General features: G+C 57.1%; 4 protein-coding genes and 1 non-coding gene across 5 annotated transcripts; 2 read left to right on the top strand and 3 right to left on the bottom strand.

Moving 5' to 3' along the window:
• Positions 1-963: 963 nt before the first annotated feature.
• On the top strand, positions 964-4,530 carry N0V96_007807 (uncharacterized protein; the record flags this gene model as incomplete). Its single annotated transcript, XM_053196434.2, has 3 exons — positions 964-970; positions 1,064-1,142; positions 1,266-4,530. The coding sequence occupies 3 exons, from the start codon at positions 964-966 to the stop codon at positions 4,528-4,530; spliced, it is 3,351 nt and encodes a 1,116-aa protein (XP_053046085.2).
• A 441-nt stretch (positions 4,531-4,971) lies between these two features.
• dpm2 (Dolichol phosphate-mannose biosynthesis regulatory protein) lies at positions 4,972-5,478 on the bottom strand (the record flags this gene model as incomplete). Its single annotated transcript, XM_053196433.1, has 3 exons — positions 4,972-5,157; positions 5,246-5,326; positions 5,476-5,478. 3 exons carry the CDS (start codon positions 5,476-5,478, stop codon positions 4,972-4,974), a joined length of 270 nt encoding a protein of 89 aa, XP_053046084.1.
• Positions 5,479-5,621: 143 nt separating this feature from the next.
• CWC22 (pre-mRNA-splicing factor cwc22) lies at positions 5,622-8,808 on the top strand (the record flags this gene model as incomplete). The annotated part of the gene is made up of 2 exons (XM_065758137.1): positions 5,622-5,626; positions 5,976-8,808. 2 exons carry the CDS (start codon positions 5,622-5,624, stop codon positions 8,806-8,808), a joined length of 2,838 nt encoding a protein of 945 aa, XP_065613279.1.
• A 525-nt stretch (positions 8,809-9,333) lies between these two features.
• Positions 9,334-9,418, bottom strand: N0V96_007804. The gene has a single exon. It is a non-coding gene; the product is annotated as a tRNA-Ala (tRNA).
• Positions 9,419-10,429: 1,011 nt separating this feature from the next.
• Positions 10,430-13,160, bottom strand: N0V96_007803 (uncharacterized protein; the record flags this gene model as incomplete). The annotated part of the gene is made up of 4 exons (XM_065758136.1): positions 10,430-10,910; positions 10,967-12,325; positions 12,385-12,646; positions 12,956-13,160. The coding sequence occupies 4 exons, from the start codon at positions 13,158-13,160 to the stop codon at positions 10,430-10,432; spliced, it is 2,307 nt and encodes a 768-aa protein (XP_065613278.1).
• Between the last annotated feature and the right edge of the window lie 838 nt (positions 13,161-13,998).

Here is a 13,998-nt window from a genome sequence, read left to right as displayed (position 1 = left end):
ACCGGTACCTACCTTACTGTACGTACACTACCTTTACCTAAGGTGAGGGATGGAAGGAAAAGGAAGGTCTCCTCTCCGTATCTTATCTTACCTTAGATGCCGCTGCCGCCGTGGAGGGGGTGGAGGCGGGACAGACCACCCACCCCCGCCATCAGCCACGGAGAGAGCAGCAGCAGGTCCAAGTCAGGCCGGGGGTACCTAAGGCACGTAGAGTACTCCGTACCTATGGAAGGTACACAGTAGTACCACCGCACCTCACCCCAACTGGAACTGGAACTGGACCGGACCTGGGACCTGCCTACCTGACCTGACCTCACTGTCACTCACTCTTCCCCGTGCTCTCTCCTTCGACTCAACAACACCAACAACTCAAACAACGATCCACGATAGCAGCATTCCCGTGAACACAGCAGTCACGTCACGTCCGTCACGACCTGTCACGTCTTTCCTCTTCTGTCTTATTCTATAGATTTTCCTTCGGCCATCCTAGTAATCTCTCTCTTGCTCTCCACTTTGGCAGTGCCTGCAAAGAAAGCCGCTCTTTTCCCTCTCTTTACTGCTTCTTTCCTTCGCTTTCACCTCCAACCCGACGTCCATCTTGCTTACCGACCGGTATTCGACTTGTTCCGTCTTGCTTTGCCTGCCTCTATTTGCCACGCAGACCTGTTCATATTCAAAGCATTTACAAAAAAAAAATAGCCAGCGGTAGCCTTCGTCATCCGAGGTCATCTGCCGCCTTTGTCGACCCCTCGCGCGCGATTCTCTAATAGATCAACAACTCAAGTCTCGTCCTTTGCAGCCTTCCAACGAACCTCATACGACGAAACCGAGCCACGTACTACGACACTTGCATACTCGTCTCGTATCGACTTCCTCGTTCCCAAATAAGCGGTACAGCTGGCTTGCGGAAACGCAGGTCCTTGGAGCAGGAGACTGCTCCAATTGCCGCGCAACACCACTTGAATGCCGAGTAAGTTCGGGTCTCTCTCTCCTGCGCCCCTGAGCTGCCATACGCGCCGGAACCCATGTAGCATTGCCATACTCATCATCTCATTCTCTTCAGGTTCGAAGAAGGACAGAAAGAACGCGAAAGATGGTGCAGTTAGCGCCGCGGTGACGAAACTCGCCGCGGGCAAGTTCGCGTAGGTTCCCCTCTACCCCTGCCCGTCATCTTAGAACCCCGCGATAGTCGGCGTTGAGTCACTGCCGCAACCTCTATGGCCCGTTTACCTTTGTCGCGATCACGATGGCTAACAACCTCAAAGAAATGGCAGCCCTTCCAAGAGCCCTCCGTCCGATGCATCGTCGCCTCCCGTTCATTCTCCCGATATTAGACCCATAACTCAAGACCCGTCCCCATACGATGGGCACCCCACCGTCTCGCCCTCTTTGGATGCACTTTCCACCACATCCGCATCGGCTGCAAGTACAAACCACGACTGGGCAAGAGGAGGGCTCGCTGGCTCTCCAGGCAACTTGATCAGTCTCATGGGCGAGTCGCCGCCCACTCAACCTTCCTCCTACGAAGACTCTGGTCGCCTCCGCCACGGATGGGCCGTCCAGCACCAGTCCCTGACGCCCCAGACTGCTTCGCCATCTCCTCCCAACAGCATGCCAAACCATATGAAGCGGCCTCTCAGCTTCCAGATGGATGCGCAGTTTCCCCTTGAAGCCTACCATCAGCCGGCTGCAGCTGCAGCATACCGTCGCAGCTCTATGCAGTCGCAAATGTCCCACGCCCGAGTAGGCTCCCAACCCCCGCTCCCTCATCAAGCCCAGCCGCATTTTTATAGTGCTCCTGACATCGACTTTGACATGGCTTCCAAGGCCGGCATGAAAGCCGGCGATAAGGGCTATTACTTCGGCTTCGATACACTTCCTGCTGCACATAACGAGTTCGCTTTAGGATCGGACAATGTTGCGTTGGCGGGCTATGAGGGTGGTCTCGAGGTTTATTCAGTCAGCAAGCGCGGCCTAGATCGGGTTGCCGGCCTCAATGGGTTGCGAGGAGGCGTATACGATGCCAAGATCCTTCCTTGGTCAACTCCTGGAGACAAGGCCGATGATTCTCCTCTCGTGGCAGTCGTCATTCACGGGCCTGTGCTACCACAAACATCGCCAGAGATCGCGATTCAAGCGGCAAACGACAACATTCCCGAAGATAGAGCCGATGTGCCTGGTAGCCCTCGAGCTGATGGCAGTCAGAAGGGAGGCCCTTCCGGCCGATTTACGCCGGCCATCGAGTTTTACCAGACTTCAGTCGAACTATACTCTCTCAAGACGGGCAAACTCGTCGACGTGCTTCTACAAGCTCCAAAAGTCCCGCTGTCAACACCCGTAACGAGCCCGATCTTCAAGGCGCCGCCGCCGACGGGCGCATTCACGATCAAAGCTGATGCTGGAAACATTGCAATCGCCTCTGGAGTCAGTGGAGAATGTTGGGTTTACCGTTCTATCCTGGATTCCAATGACGGCACAGTTCGCTTCGGCTGTGTTGGTAAACTCTGGACCAGCCTTCAACAGCCCCCTCGAGGAGAGGTTGCCGAGGATGCTGAACGCCGCCACTCACCTGCGCCTCCTCGTCCTAACCCGCAGACCCCAATCCTATCGCTCAACGGCAAGTGGATTGCCTACTGTCCTCCAGCAGCATCTTCGCAAATTGCTCTGCGCGCTCATGTACCGGTGGTTATTCTCGGCAAAGCCCCGGGCATCTCTTCGGTGACGTCTCCTGTGCTGCCCGCGGTCACGGGGTCTGTTGATTCTCCCATGGCCGAGAGCATGGTCAACAAGATTATGCGTGAAACAACGCAAGAGTTGATCTCTGGAGCAAAGTGGGTTGGCCAGCAAGGACTGTCGGCCTGGAACTCGTACTGGAACAAGAATGCGAACCAGGCGCCTCCGATGCAGTCTCGCTCCCCTCCTGTGACAGCGCAGCAATGGGCAGGATCGTACCCTCCTCGGCACGACGCAAACCAATTCCCGCCGACTCACGGTACACCTGGTCAAGCAGTGACCAAAGACCCCGGTCTGGTCTCTATCCTCGACATGGACAGCTTGCCAACTTCTGCCACCTTGCACCCGCTCATCACCTTTGCATCTCCACTCGGCTGCAGCTTCCTGTCCTTTTCACCGACTGGGCTATCTCTGTTCACGGCAAGCGGCAAGGGGGATGTGCAGACTGTATGGGATCTAATGTGCATTCAGTACACCAAGTCATCGCCTCTTCAGGTGATCGCGGCCAACAACGCAGTCGGTCCACGAGTGCGGCAGGTCGCGCAATTCTCACGGATGACCGTCGCTCGGATCGTCGATGTGGCTTGGTCGAAACCCAACGGTGAGCGGATTGCAATGGTCACGGAAAGGGGAACCGTTCATCTTCTAGAAATGCCTTTCAGTGCCTTCACCTGGCCGCCGCCTCGTCGGCGCAAGGCCACGGAAGAAAATGGCGCTCCTGCGTCAGATGCACCTAACTCGGCTGTCTCGATTGCATCCAGTGCCTTCGGAGCTGCCTATCACGCCGCCAGACCTTTGATCACTCGGCCGCGTAGGAGCAGCGTGAACGCTCAAGGCTTAGCCGGTGGCAACTTCGTCGATTCAGCCAGTGTTGGAGGAAGAGCTATCGCTGCGAGCATCAGTCATTCCCTGGGCAAAACCGGCGTCGCCATAAACCAGCTGCGCCACACGGGAGATAACCGCGTTTCTTTGCCACAAAGCTCGCTTCTGCCAGCTTCATCATGCGTCGTATGGATCACTGGTAGAAGGTATCACACTCTGTACGTGGTCGGCGACGGCCTTGTGCGAACATTCCCATCCAAGACTCGTCGCCCGTCAGGGGCTGCCAGCAAGCAGCGCACACCTCGAGGAGTCCGATACAAGGACTTCAAAGTCCCTGCACTACCCGACGATGGTTTCTCGCCAGCCGTTCGGCAATTCATCGACTCGGACGAGTATCTGGATCTGTCAGACCGAGAAATGGACGTGGGCAAGACATTGACGCTCGACCCGCGAGCCAGACCGGTTCAGGTCGACCTGAGTGCAGAAGCATCCATTCCACAAGCCGAGATCGAATCCAGCGCACCATACCAGCCTTTCCATACCGACAGGCGAGTGGCTTTGTATGAGTACGCAAGCCCACCAACGGCCTTGGCACCATCGCTCGCTGCGCTGATGGCCGATACCACACTGGAAGATCACGCAACGCCCAAGCAAAAGAAGAAACAGCAGCGTGCGCGAGTTCAAGAAACAGCTCTAGAGACAAACTACTCGCAACCTTGGGCATTTGGTCAGCCACTCAACCTGGTGAAGCTCGATACTGGACACCTCTCAGTTTCAGAAGACGAATTTAACATTTCGGATGATCACCGCGCGCTCCCGCTTTCTTCGATGGAGAGAGTTATGCACCGCGGAGAGAACGGCGATGAGATTGTTGTTACAACCCGACGACGACGTGGGGCGAGGCACACGGAGGATGAGGATGGCTTTTTCGAGGATGACTGTGAAGTGCTTGACTTTGCAGATCAGAGAGTTTGAGAAAGGAACCACGAGGCGTTTGGAGCTAGATTAGACCAGGAGTCATTCTTGCCATGACTTTTGTCTACAGATGTCAGGCATCGGTCCAAAGAGACATGCGCGGGCCGAGGCCTGGGATCATGGGGCAGGATATGTACTTGGCCGGTCGTGCCACTCACTCCTTTATTGGTGATTTTTTGAGGGTTCTCTCTGGCCTAGGGCAGTACCTCCTCGAGCAGTATCAGAGTAGGTAGCGTTGCTCTTGAAGTGAGCAGCGCGCTCATTCTCCAATAAATCCAGCTTAGATACCCATCATTGTGCTTTCGCAACTGTGGACCCATTTCCCCTTTGGCCCTCATGTTCCATGCCCGTATCATCATAGACATCCAACAATAAAAACCTTGGCCTCCTAAGCATCGACATGCGCAACAATTGTTTTACAATTTCCCACTTCCGAGTCCTTTACGCCTTCTTCTTTGCGGCAGCCTTGGCCTTGGCGGCCTTCTTTCTGTTGCTGCGGATCATGACGGTGCCTAGGAAGGAACCGACGACGGCGGAACCGAGGAGGATGAGAATGACGGGAATGCGGATGGCCCAAACGCGCGCAGGGAAGAAGCTCTGGAGAGGGTGGCCCTCGTCGACAAAGGGCTGTGGCAGGAGTTGTTAGTCAACCTTGTTGGCCTTGTTCGCAGAACAATAGGTAATGAGGGAGGAGTGGGTGGGCGATGCCACTTACCATGAGCAGGGTCCAGATGGAGTAGTATGTGAAGATGACAGAGGCAGCCACGAGCATGGCGAAGCCGACGAGAGTTCCGCTCTGTAGTAAGTTAGCTAGCTGTTGACGATGTTCAGTCTTGCCTGCCTGCCCTCCTGCCCTCCCTTGTTGCGCTCGAGGGTGGGATGGGATGCTGGCTATTGAGCACGGGTGGGTCCTTGCCAGCTCTGGGGGGAGCAATGTCAACGTACCATTGTCGATTTTATTGAAAGGGTAAATAAAGAGTGTGAAGAAGGAATCGACGGGGTGGGCGCGTGCAAGTAGTGACCTGTGACTGTGTGAATGGAAAGGCCGATGTAAAAGAAGGGTCGTGGGGGATTGTGGGAAGGAGGTCGAGATGAGGTAAGGCCAGTTAGGTGGTAGCTAAGGTACTGTATTGGATCCTCCGATCGGGAAAATTGTCGTCGCGATTTCAGGGGACGAGGGCGCGCCTGCATTGGACCTCTATGGCTGCGCTAAATGGGAGCTGCCACGGTTGACTGAATGACTTGAGGTGTACGGTGGACCTGCCAGATACATTTCCCCTACGCTTAGGAAGCTCCAGCCGCATGATCTGTGCGCTCTTTATCAGATAGTGGATCCTCTTCACTCCCCAGCCACACTTGGATTTTTAGGTAACTCTTGCCTGGCGATCCTGTTGTGTCAAAGCAGCAGTAACTTTTTCCAGCCCAGCCAAAAAATAGACTTCCAGCAACCAGCGCATCTCCGATTCGGCTGTCGCCATTTCTTTACGTCGCAAGGCTCCTCGGCTTGATTCTCAATCATCCAAAGGCCTCTGGGGACGTGAGAATAGAGGCAAGATGGCATCGGCAGATGTTGGCTCCCCGAGCTTCGAGCGCCGCGAACGCGATGGCGAAATGGAAAACGACCGCGATGGCGGTGACCGTCGACACCACCGCGACAACCGCGACAACGATCGCCCCCGCCATCGAGACCGCGATCGCACCGATAGCTACCGTCCGGCCCCCAAAGAACAACGACGCCCGACGCCGCCGATGAAGACGGAGGAGGAGAAGCAGGCGATCGCAAAGGCCGAGTACGAGAAGCTGCTGTCCATGCGGTCTGGAGGCACCTACATACCACCAGCGCGACTGAGGGCGCTGCAAGCCCAGATCACCGACAAGAGCTCCAAAGAATACCAGAGGCTGATGTGGGAGGCGCTGAAGAAGAGTATCAATGGTCTGATCAACAAGGTCAATTACTCCAACATCAAGCACATTGTTCCCGAGCTCTTTGGCGAGAACCTGATCAAGGGCCGCGGCTTGTTCTGTCGATCAATCATGAAGGCGCAGGCGGCTTCTCTACCCTTTACGCCCGTCTTCGCCGCAATGGTGGCTATTGTCAACACGAAGCTGCCTGCTGTCGGTGAGCTCCTGGTCAAGCGACTCATCATGTCCTTCCGCAAGGGTTTCAAGCGCAGCGACAAGGCTGTCTGTGTTTCGTCCACGACATTCTTGGCGCATCTTGTCAACCACCAGGTCGCCCACGAGCGACTCGCTGGTCAAATGCTCCTTCTTCTCCTTCACAAGCCGACGGACGACAGCGTTGAGATTGCCGTTAACTTCATGCGCGAAGTTGGACAACACTTGCAGGATATGCAGCCCGCAATCGCCCTCGCCGTTTGGGATCAGCTGAGGAACGTTCTGCACGAGGCAGATATCGACAAGCGTGTGCAGTACATGATTGAGGTGCTATTCCAGGTTCGCAAGGACAACTTCAAGGACAACCCGCCCATCAAGGAGGAACTCGACTTGGTTGAGGAGGAGGACCAAATCACGCACATGGTCGACTTAGACGGTGAAATCGACGTACAGGATGGCCTCAACATCTTCAAATACGACGCAGAGTGGGAGGAGCACGAGGAGGCTTACAAGAAGCTCAAGGCCGAGATCTTGGGCGAGGGCAGCGACTATGATGACGACGATGACGATGAAGATGAGAGCTCCGAGGAGGAGGACGATGAAGAAGAGAAGGCAATGGAGATCAAGGACCAGTCCAACACCGATTTGGTAAACCTGCGCCGTACCATTTACCTGACGGTCATGTCGTCCATCGACCCTGAGGAAGCAGTTCACAAGCTTTTGCGGGTAAACCTCCCGGCTGGTCAAGAAGCGGAGCTGCCCTCGATGATTGTCGAGATTTGCTCTCAGGAAAAGACCTTTTCGAAGTTTCACGGCTTGATAGGAGAGCGTTTCGCCAAGCTTAACAGGTTATGGACAGGTCTCTTTGAAGAATCTTTTGCCGACTACTACAGCAAGATCCACCGATACGAGACCAACAGGCTTCGCAATGTTGCGCGCTTCTTTGCGCATTTGCTCGCAACCGATGCTATTGGCTGGCACGTACTTTCTGTTATTCACCTCAATGAGGAAGAGACAACGAGCAGTTCCAGAATTTTCATCAAGATTCTTTTCCAGGACATCTCTGAGGAGCTCGGCATGGCAAAACTGCAGGCCCGGATGAAGGACGAGATCCTCCAACCCAGCTTCACCGGCCTGTTCCCGCGCGACAACCCGCGAAATATTCGTTTCTCCATCAACTACTTTACCAGTATTGGCATGGGTGCTCTCACAGAGGCTTCTCGAGAATACCTGCAGAACATGCCTAAGCCGGCGTTGCCTGCGCCACCGGCTGATGATTCCGACTCGGAGTCGGTGTCTAGCTACTCTTCGTACACGGGCTCCTCATACTCCCGCTCTCGATCAAGGTCGCGGACGCCTCGACACGCCATTGATCGCAAGCATGCTGGTTCCAGATCTCCTTCGCCCCGTGGACGGGACCGCTCGTACAGCCGAGGTCGCAGCTCAACCAGGTCTCGTTCTTACACTCGTTCAGTCTCGCCTCCCAGAAAGGGACGTCGCGACGACTCGTATTCGGCGAGTCCTCCGAGGAGACGCGGTCGCTCCGCCAGCTACTCAAGATCTCCTTCTCCGGCCCGAAATGGTCCCAGGGATCGTAGTCTCAGCGTGACACCGCCACCACGCCGGGCAGCCCGGAGGAACAGCTCAAGCGTCAGCAGATCACCTTCGCCAAGGAGAGGGCGTTCTATTTCTCGCTCTGCTAGCCCCCCGCCTGCACGAGGCGTACCTGTCCGCGGTCGCAGTCCAGGGCAAGATGCTCGCCGCCCAGCCAGGCGGAATAGTTCATCTGTGAGCAGCGCGCCGCGGAAACGCGCCCGCTACGACAGTCGTTCTCCCAGTCGGTCGCCGAGCCGTGCGTCATCATATGATTCGCGGTCTCGCTCCCCCGTAGACCGTCGTGGGCCGAGAGACAGCCGCTCACCTGTCGCCCCGAGGGCACGGGATGGTGACAGCGCCTCAGCGGCCCCGCCGAGAGCGAGAAATGGTGGTCGCAATGCGTCGTACTCTCGCTCACCGAGTCCCCCGCCCAAGAGGTCACTCAAGCGGGGTTCGCCGGATCGAGGTCGGGATTCGAGGAGCCCTATGAGCGCGAAGCGGAGGAGATATAGCGATTCGGTTTCGAGGTCGAGAAGCCCGCCGCCGCTGAAGAAAGGACGGAGATGACCGGGTTTAGGAGGAGGCATAATGGGGGAGCAGGCGTGAATGTGTATAATGGATTGGCAAGGGTGGATGAGTTGTCCAATGTCCAAAGTTTAAAGCATGGCATGGGTCAGATTGATATTTGTATAGCTAGTCAAGATTAGGAACGGGGACGGTGCCAATGTTCATTGGTGAATTTGCTGCCTTCGGGCTGCTTCTCGAAGTGCTTGCTTGCATACTTCCGTGTGATTCTTATCGAGTTGATTGAGTACAATGCAGCCCTAAATCATTCCTACCTTCAAGATGTATTTCTGTGATAGAGTGAGGCTGTTAAGCCCAAGCTGGCGGGTTCCCATCTGACTGTTCTCTCACCACTCCCTACCGACATGAGAGAATGCGAGAAGTCGAGTAAACAAAACGAACAAACGACAACAACATTTGCAAGCAACGACCTGAAACTTTGCAAATAGCATCAAAGTCGACATCTGCTTGACACTTTGTCAAAAAAGCAAAAGGAGATGATCGCAGGCGCGGTCTATCGGGCTACTGTGGACGATCAGGGGATTGAACCCTGGGCCTCCCGCAGACGCTGAAGGAATGCAAAGCGGGCGCTCTACCACTGAGCTAAACGCCCCGGAGTGTTGGATGATCTCTGGGCCTTGGCTAGGGCCTAAGTTTGGGAGTTGGAGTTGTGGGGGTTTTAGTTAGTGGAGTTTCGCAGTGGAGTTTTGGTCTGTGTTTGGTCGTCAGTGTCAGCAGGCGAGAAGAGTCTGGCGAGTCGCTGTTCAGCTTTGGCAATCTTGAGGGGCGGCAAAATTTGGGCATCGGTTTGGGAGCGGGATTCGAGTTCGTAGAGTGGTTTTGCTTTTGAGTTTGCGTTTGATTTTGATTCGGGGTGATGTTGTCTTGTGGTGCGATTTGGGCGGTCCGGCCGTTTTTCTGCTTTGGTGCATCTTGAAGTGGTGTTCTAGATGGTGTAAGTCAGGTTCAGGTCATTGTCTGCTTGTGCCCCGAGCTGTGCCTCTGTGCTCAATGTTCGTCATGACTGACGATATCCCTTCTGGTGAACAGCTTTATTCTTGCCATCCTTCCCGGAGTATCCGTCAGTGATGCTAACAAACAAGAAGGGTGAGGAATAATGTGATCCTGCCTCCCGACCTTCGGGTGAACGTAATGCGGTAAAGAGGAGATGATGTGTATCGCCATTTACATCGACCCAAAACACTACTCTGACATCGGCGTCAATGTGGTCCAACAAATGATCTCTGAAGGTCATATTCAGTCAGAGAGAACATCAGTGTCAATTCTGCTCAGAGCAGCTTTATACTGTAAGATCATCATTCAGTGTAGGGCAGGAATTCAGTCCATGTTTGGCGATGAAAGTCTCCTCCAGAATCGAAACACGCCCTACCTTACATCGAGGGGGACCTTTCATTATACAAATCGCTATAAAGCTTGAGTAAACATAGCATGTTCCTTCCTATGAAGGAAACATGCAACTCGTACATGGGATGATTACCAGACGCTAATCGCCCTCATCCACCAGAACTCGTGGTCATCCAACCACCCTTTTCATCTCAAATACATCCCGGAGTTCAATCTCAGCTCACCAGCATATCTTGACACGCTCCTTCCCCGTAAGATCCTAACCAAGAAGAACCTCAATACGGTCTCTCGCAACCGCATCCCACACCCTCTGCACAACATGCCCGAGCCCCCTCCGATAACACACCCCGCCAACCCTCTCCACCCAGAGCACATTAACAAAATCCACAATCTCGTCCTCGTCCATGTTATCCCGGAACGCATCCAGGTCAAAGACATGACTCCCCCCTCTCTCGCTCGCCATCGACACGGCCACGAACTCGAGCTTCTCCTCCCCGGTATGGTTCGCCCCCTGCAAGCCCAACCAGCTATCGTGCGCCGTCACCACGCCGCACCACTTGCCCGTTCTCGACCAGATATTCCCCACCGCCAGCGGGACGCCGTACCCTCGTCCGGGAGCGACCAAGCCCGTGCCAGGCCCCGTGTTGTTTCCCGAGTTCACCGCGTTGGCCGCTTTCGCGTCGAGCGGCGCCCCGTTCCGAGCCACGGCGAAGTCGACGTCTAGGTACGCCACCGTCGTACTGAACGAAAGCAGCGTAGCGCTCAGCGCAAAGTCCCCAAACGGCGACAACCCCACCCCCGGGACGGCTGCATCCGCTCCTCCTCCTCCCCGCCAGCCATCTCCGCCACGGGCACCGGGTACCGAAACACAACCTCCGGGTCCCCCGCATACCGAAATCCGCCGCCGCTCCTCGACCAACCAGCAGGCAACGGCACCGTCCTCCGATGCCTCCGATCCCGGTACGCCATCCCGTCATTCGGCAAGGGGGTATACGTCGCCCGATCCGTGAGCTCATAGCTCACCAACGACCGTAGCCGGAACGCGTAGGGACTCTTGAACCGCCTCTCCGCGCCCCTCTTGCCGTGATGCGCCGGCGCCTCCTGGACGTAATCCGCCGCCGCCCGCCAGAGCGTCAGGTCCGCGGGGACACCGTCGTAATGCCACCCGAGCCAGCTCCACGACGGCAGCGGGTTCATCCCCGTCACGGGCTGCACCATCAGCCGCCGCCGCACCATCGCCCTCGGCTGCCACAGCATCGCAACGTCCAGGAAGCTCACCGGCATACCGAAGACGAAGCCGCCCGCAAACGACCGCGATAGCACTGTCGTGATACCCCGCAGCGCCCTCGTGGTATCCGACATGAGCGTCACTCGCCGCGCGCTAAACTCCATCGCGACCCGCGCGTACTCGTCCATGTCGGGCCACACGGGGTGCAGGTATCCCGTCGCCGCGGGGAACGTCCTCGACGCACACGGCCCGCCGCCGCCGCCGCCGCCGTGCCTCCCCAGCCCTCCGCCCTTGAGGATCTTGCTGAACCTGCCGCCGCCCACTGCGCCCGGCGGTCCTTGCCACAAGTCGCAGTGGCACTCCCACGTCACCGTCTCCTCGAAAACGTACACTTTCCGCCGCGAGTACATGCCCTCCTGCACCGTCCACGCCCGGCCCGCCCACCGCGACGAGAGCACCAAATCTTCGTGCTTCCTCGCCGCGGCGCCCCGTGGCGGCGGCGTCCTCCGCAACAACCCCGTCAACCCGGACTCGGCGTCGCCCGCGGCCGCCACGATGGTCATGTAGGCGTTCGCGTACACGTACGCCATATTCTTGACGTACTCCTCCCTTTCCACGTCGTCGTCCTGCACGATGCAGAACCGGTCGACCCATAGGTACTTTATCCCCAGCTTCCGCGCCAACCACATGGCATCCAGAATCGTCTGCGGGATATCCGCGTCGTCCATGCTCGCCGTCAGCACCTCGAGGTTCTCCCGCAATGTCTCCACAGGACCCCGCGACGAAGGCAGCGGCGGCTCGTAGACGTAGCTGAGCGCGATGTACCGATCCGTCGCCCTCGCGCGCACGAGGCACCGGTTCACCGAGTCAATCAGCCATATCGGCCGCCACGTATCCGCCGGCGGGCCGGAAGCAGTGGTCGCCGTGCTCGGCGTTGCACGTGTCGAGCCACTCGCGCACCCTGCCGACGGGGTTGAACGCCTTACTCGTCGTCGAGGCCGACGACGCGCGGCGCGAGGGCAGCGTGGTTGCCGCGGCGGCGGCTGCGGCCCCGACGCCAGGCGGATGGTCCCCCGCTCCGCGCGCCGCGCCTGACCGCGCCGCTGTCCAGGTGCTCATGAGCCGCTCCGTGATGCTCTGCCTTTTTGCGCCGTTGTTGGCGCTGTTGGGGGGGCACGCTCTGCTGTCTCCTGGCGTGGCCGTTGACGTTGCTGCGGCCTCCTTCTCCTCCGACGTGGTACTTTTCGTCTAACGCGAAGCTCTGCCGCTTTCTTTCCCTTATGCGAGGGCTGTCTCGTAGGCGAGGGCTATCCCTCAGAGGAGGGCTGTCGCGCAGGCTTCTGTCGCTGTCTCTGTCTCTGTCGTAGTCCCTATCGCGATCCCGGTCCCTGTCCCTGTCCCGATCTCGATCCCGGTCCCTATCTAGTGGCGGTGATGGTGGCAATCCTCCTCCTCCTCCTCCTCCTCCTCCTCCCCGTCGCCTCGGTTCCGGGGCCCGAGATCGATCCCTGTCGCGATCCCTATCCCTATCCCTATCCCGATCACGCTCACGCTCACGCAAGTCGCGATGCCGTTCCGAACGAATGTCTCTCTCCCTGCTCCCCCTAGGCGGTGGCGGAACGTGTTGCTGTGAGCGTCGCTGCGGCGGCGGCGTAGGCGTCTGAGGTCTATATCTGCCGCCGGCCGGGGTGGTGCCGTCGCGGTGATGACGCTTCTTGTCGTCGTGGTCGTGGTCGGTATCTGGGCCCTCCTCATCCGACATTGAACTGGGCGAACTTTCGTCGTCGGATATAACCACTACGCCAGCAGGTCCATCTCCTTCTCGTCTGGTTGTCGCTCCTGGTGGTGGTGGTGCTGGTGGTGGTGCTGCCGCACCGCTGCTGCGGTCGGCGGACGGACTCGGGTGGTCCATTGCCTTATACTCTGAAAAATCCGCAAATCCCAATCCCCTTTTTTCTTCTCAAAGCGCAAAGTCCCTCTCTGATTTTCCCTGTCCGTCGTATGAGATTTGCACGCGCTGCTGCAGATGCGAGCTGTAAATGCAAATGCGCGGCCCCTAATGCGCTGCGCTGCGCTGCGTTGCGCTCGCCGCCGGGCTTTGAGCGTATTATTCCTGGCTCTTGGTTCCGCAGCAACGGGAATCCGATCTTTGGAGGTACCTGTTCCTAGTTCCTACTCTTTCTCCCTCACAAAAAAAGAGGTCCGTTTCTCCTTGGCTTTTGCTGTTGCGCCGTGACACTAGTGAAGTGTGGCTCGGTGAGACCGTGCGAAACGGAGGTTTTCTTACGGGAGGGCGCGGGAAACTTCGTTATGCAGGGCAGAGACCAAATAAGAGGACTAGAAGAATCACGGGCGTTGCGCTGATGTTAATGTGATGACCAGAGTCCGATAGATGATGGTGATGAGGTCCTCGATTGCTTGCGATGAAATTGGGCCTAAGGATGGATGAGATGAGATGACATGTTCGTCGTGTGAGTGTGTATCGCGACGAGATTGAAAATGAATGGCTTTTGCGACAAAGGCGTGTGTGTACGTGTACGCGCAACGCCACGCAACGGCAGTGAGACTGGAAAGTGCGATATGAGAGGTGCGGCGCGAGA

This window comes from Colletotrichum fioriniae (assembly GCF_027942845.1).
Source record: "Colletotrichum fioriniae strain IMI 355084 chromosome Unknown scaffold_9, whole genome shotgun sequence".
NCBI lineage: Eukaryota > Fungi > Ascomycota > Sordariomycetes > Glomerellales > Glomerellaceae > Colletotrichum > Colletotrichum fioriniae.
The sequence above is the reverse complement of the archived record's forward strand: the minus strand, read 5'-3'. Positions and strand labels throughout refer to the sequence as shown.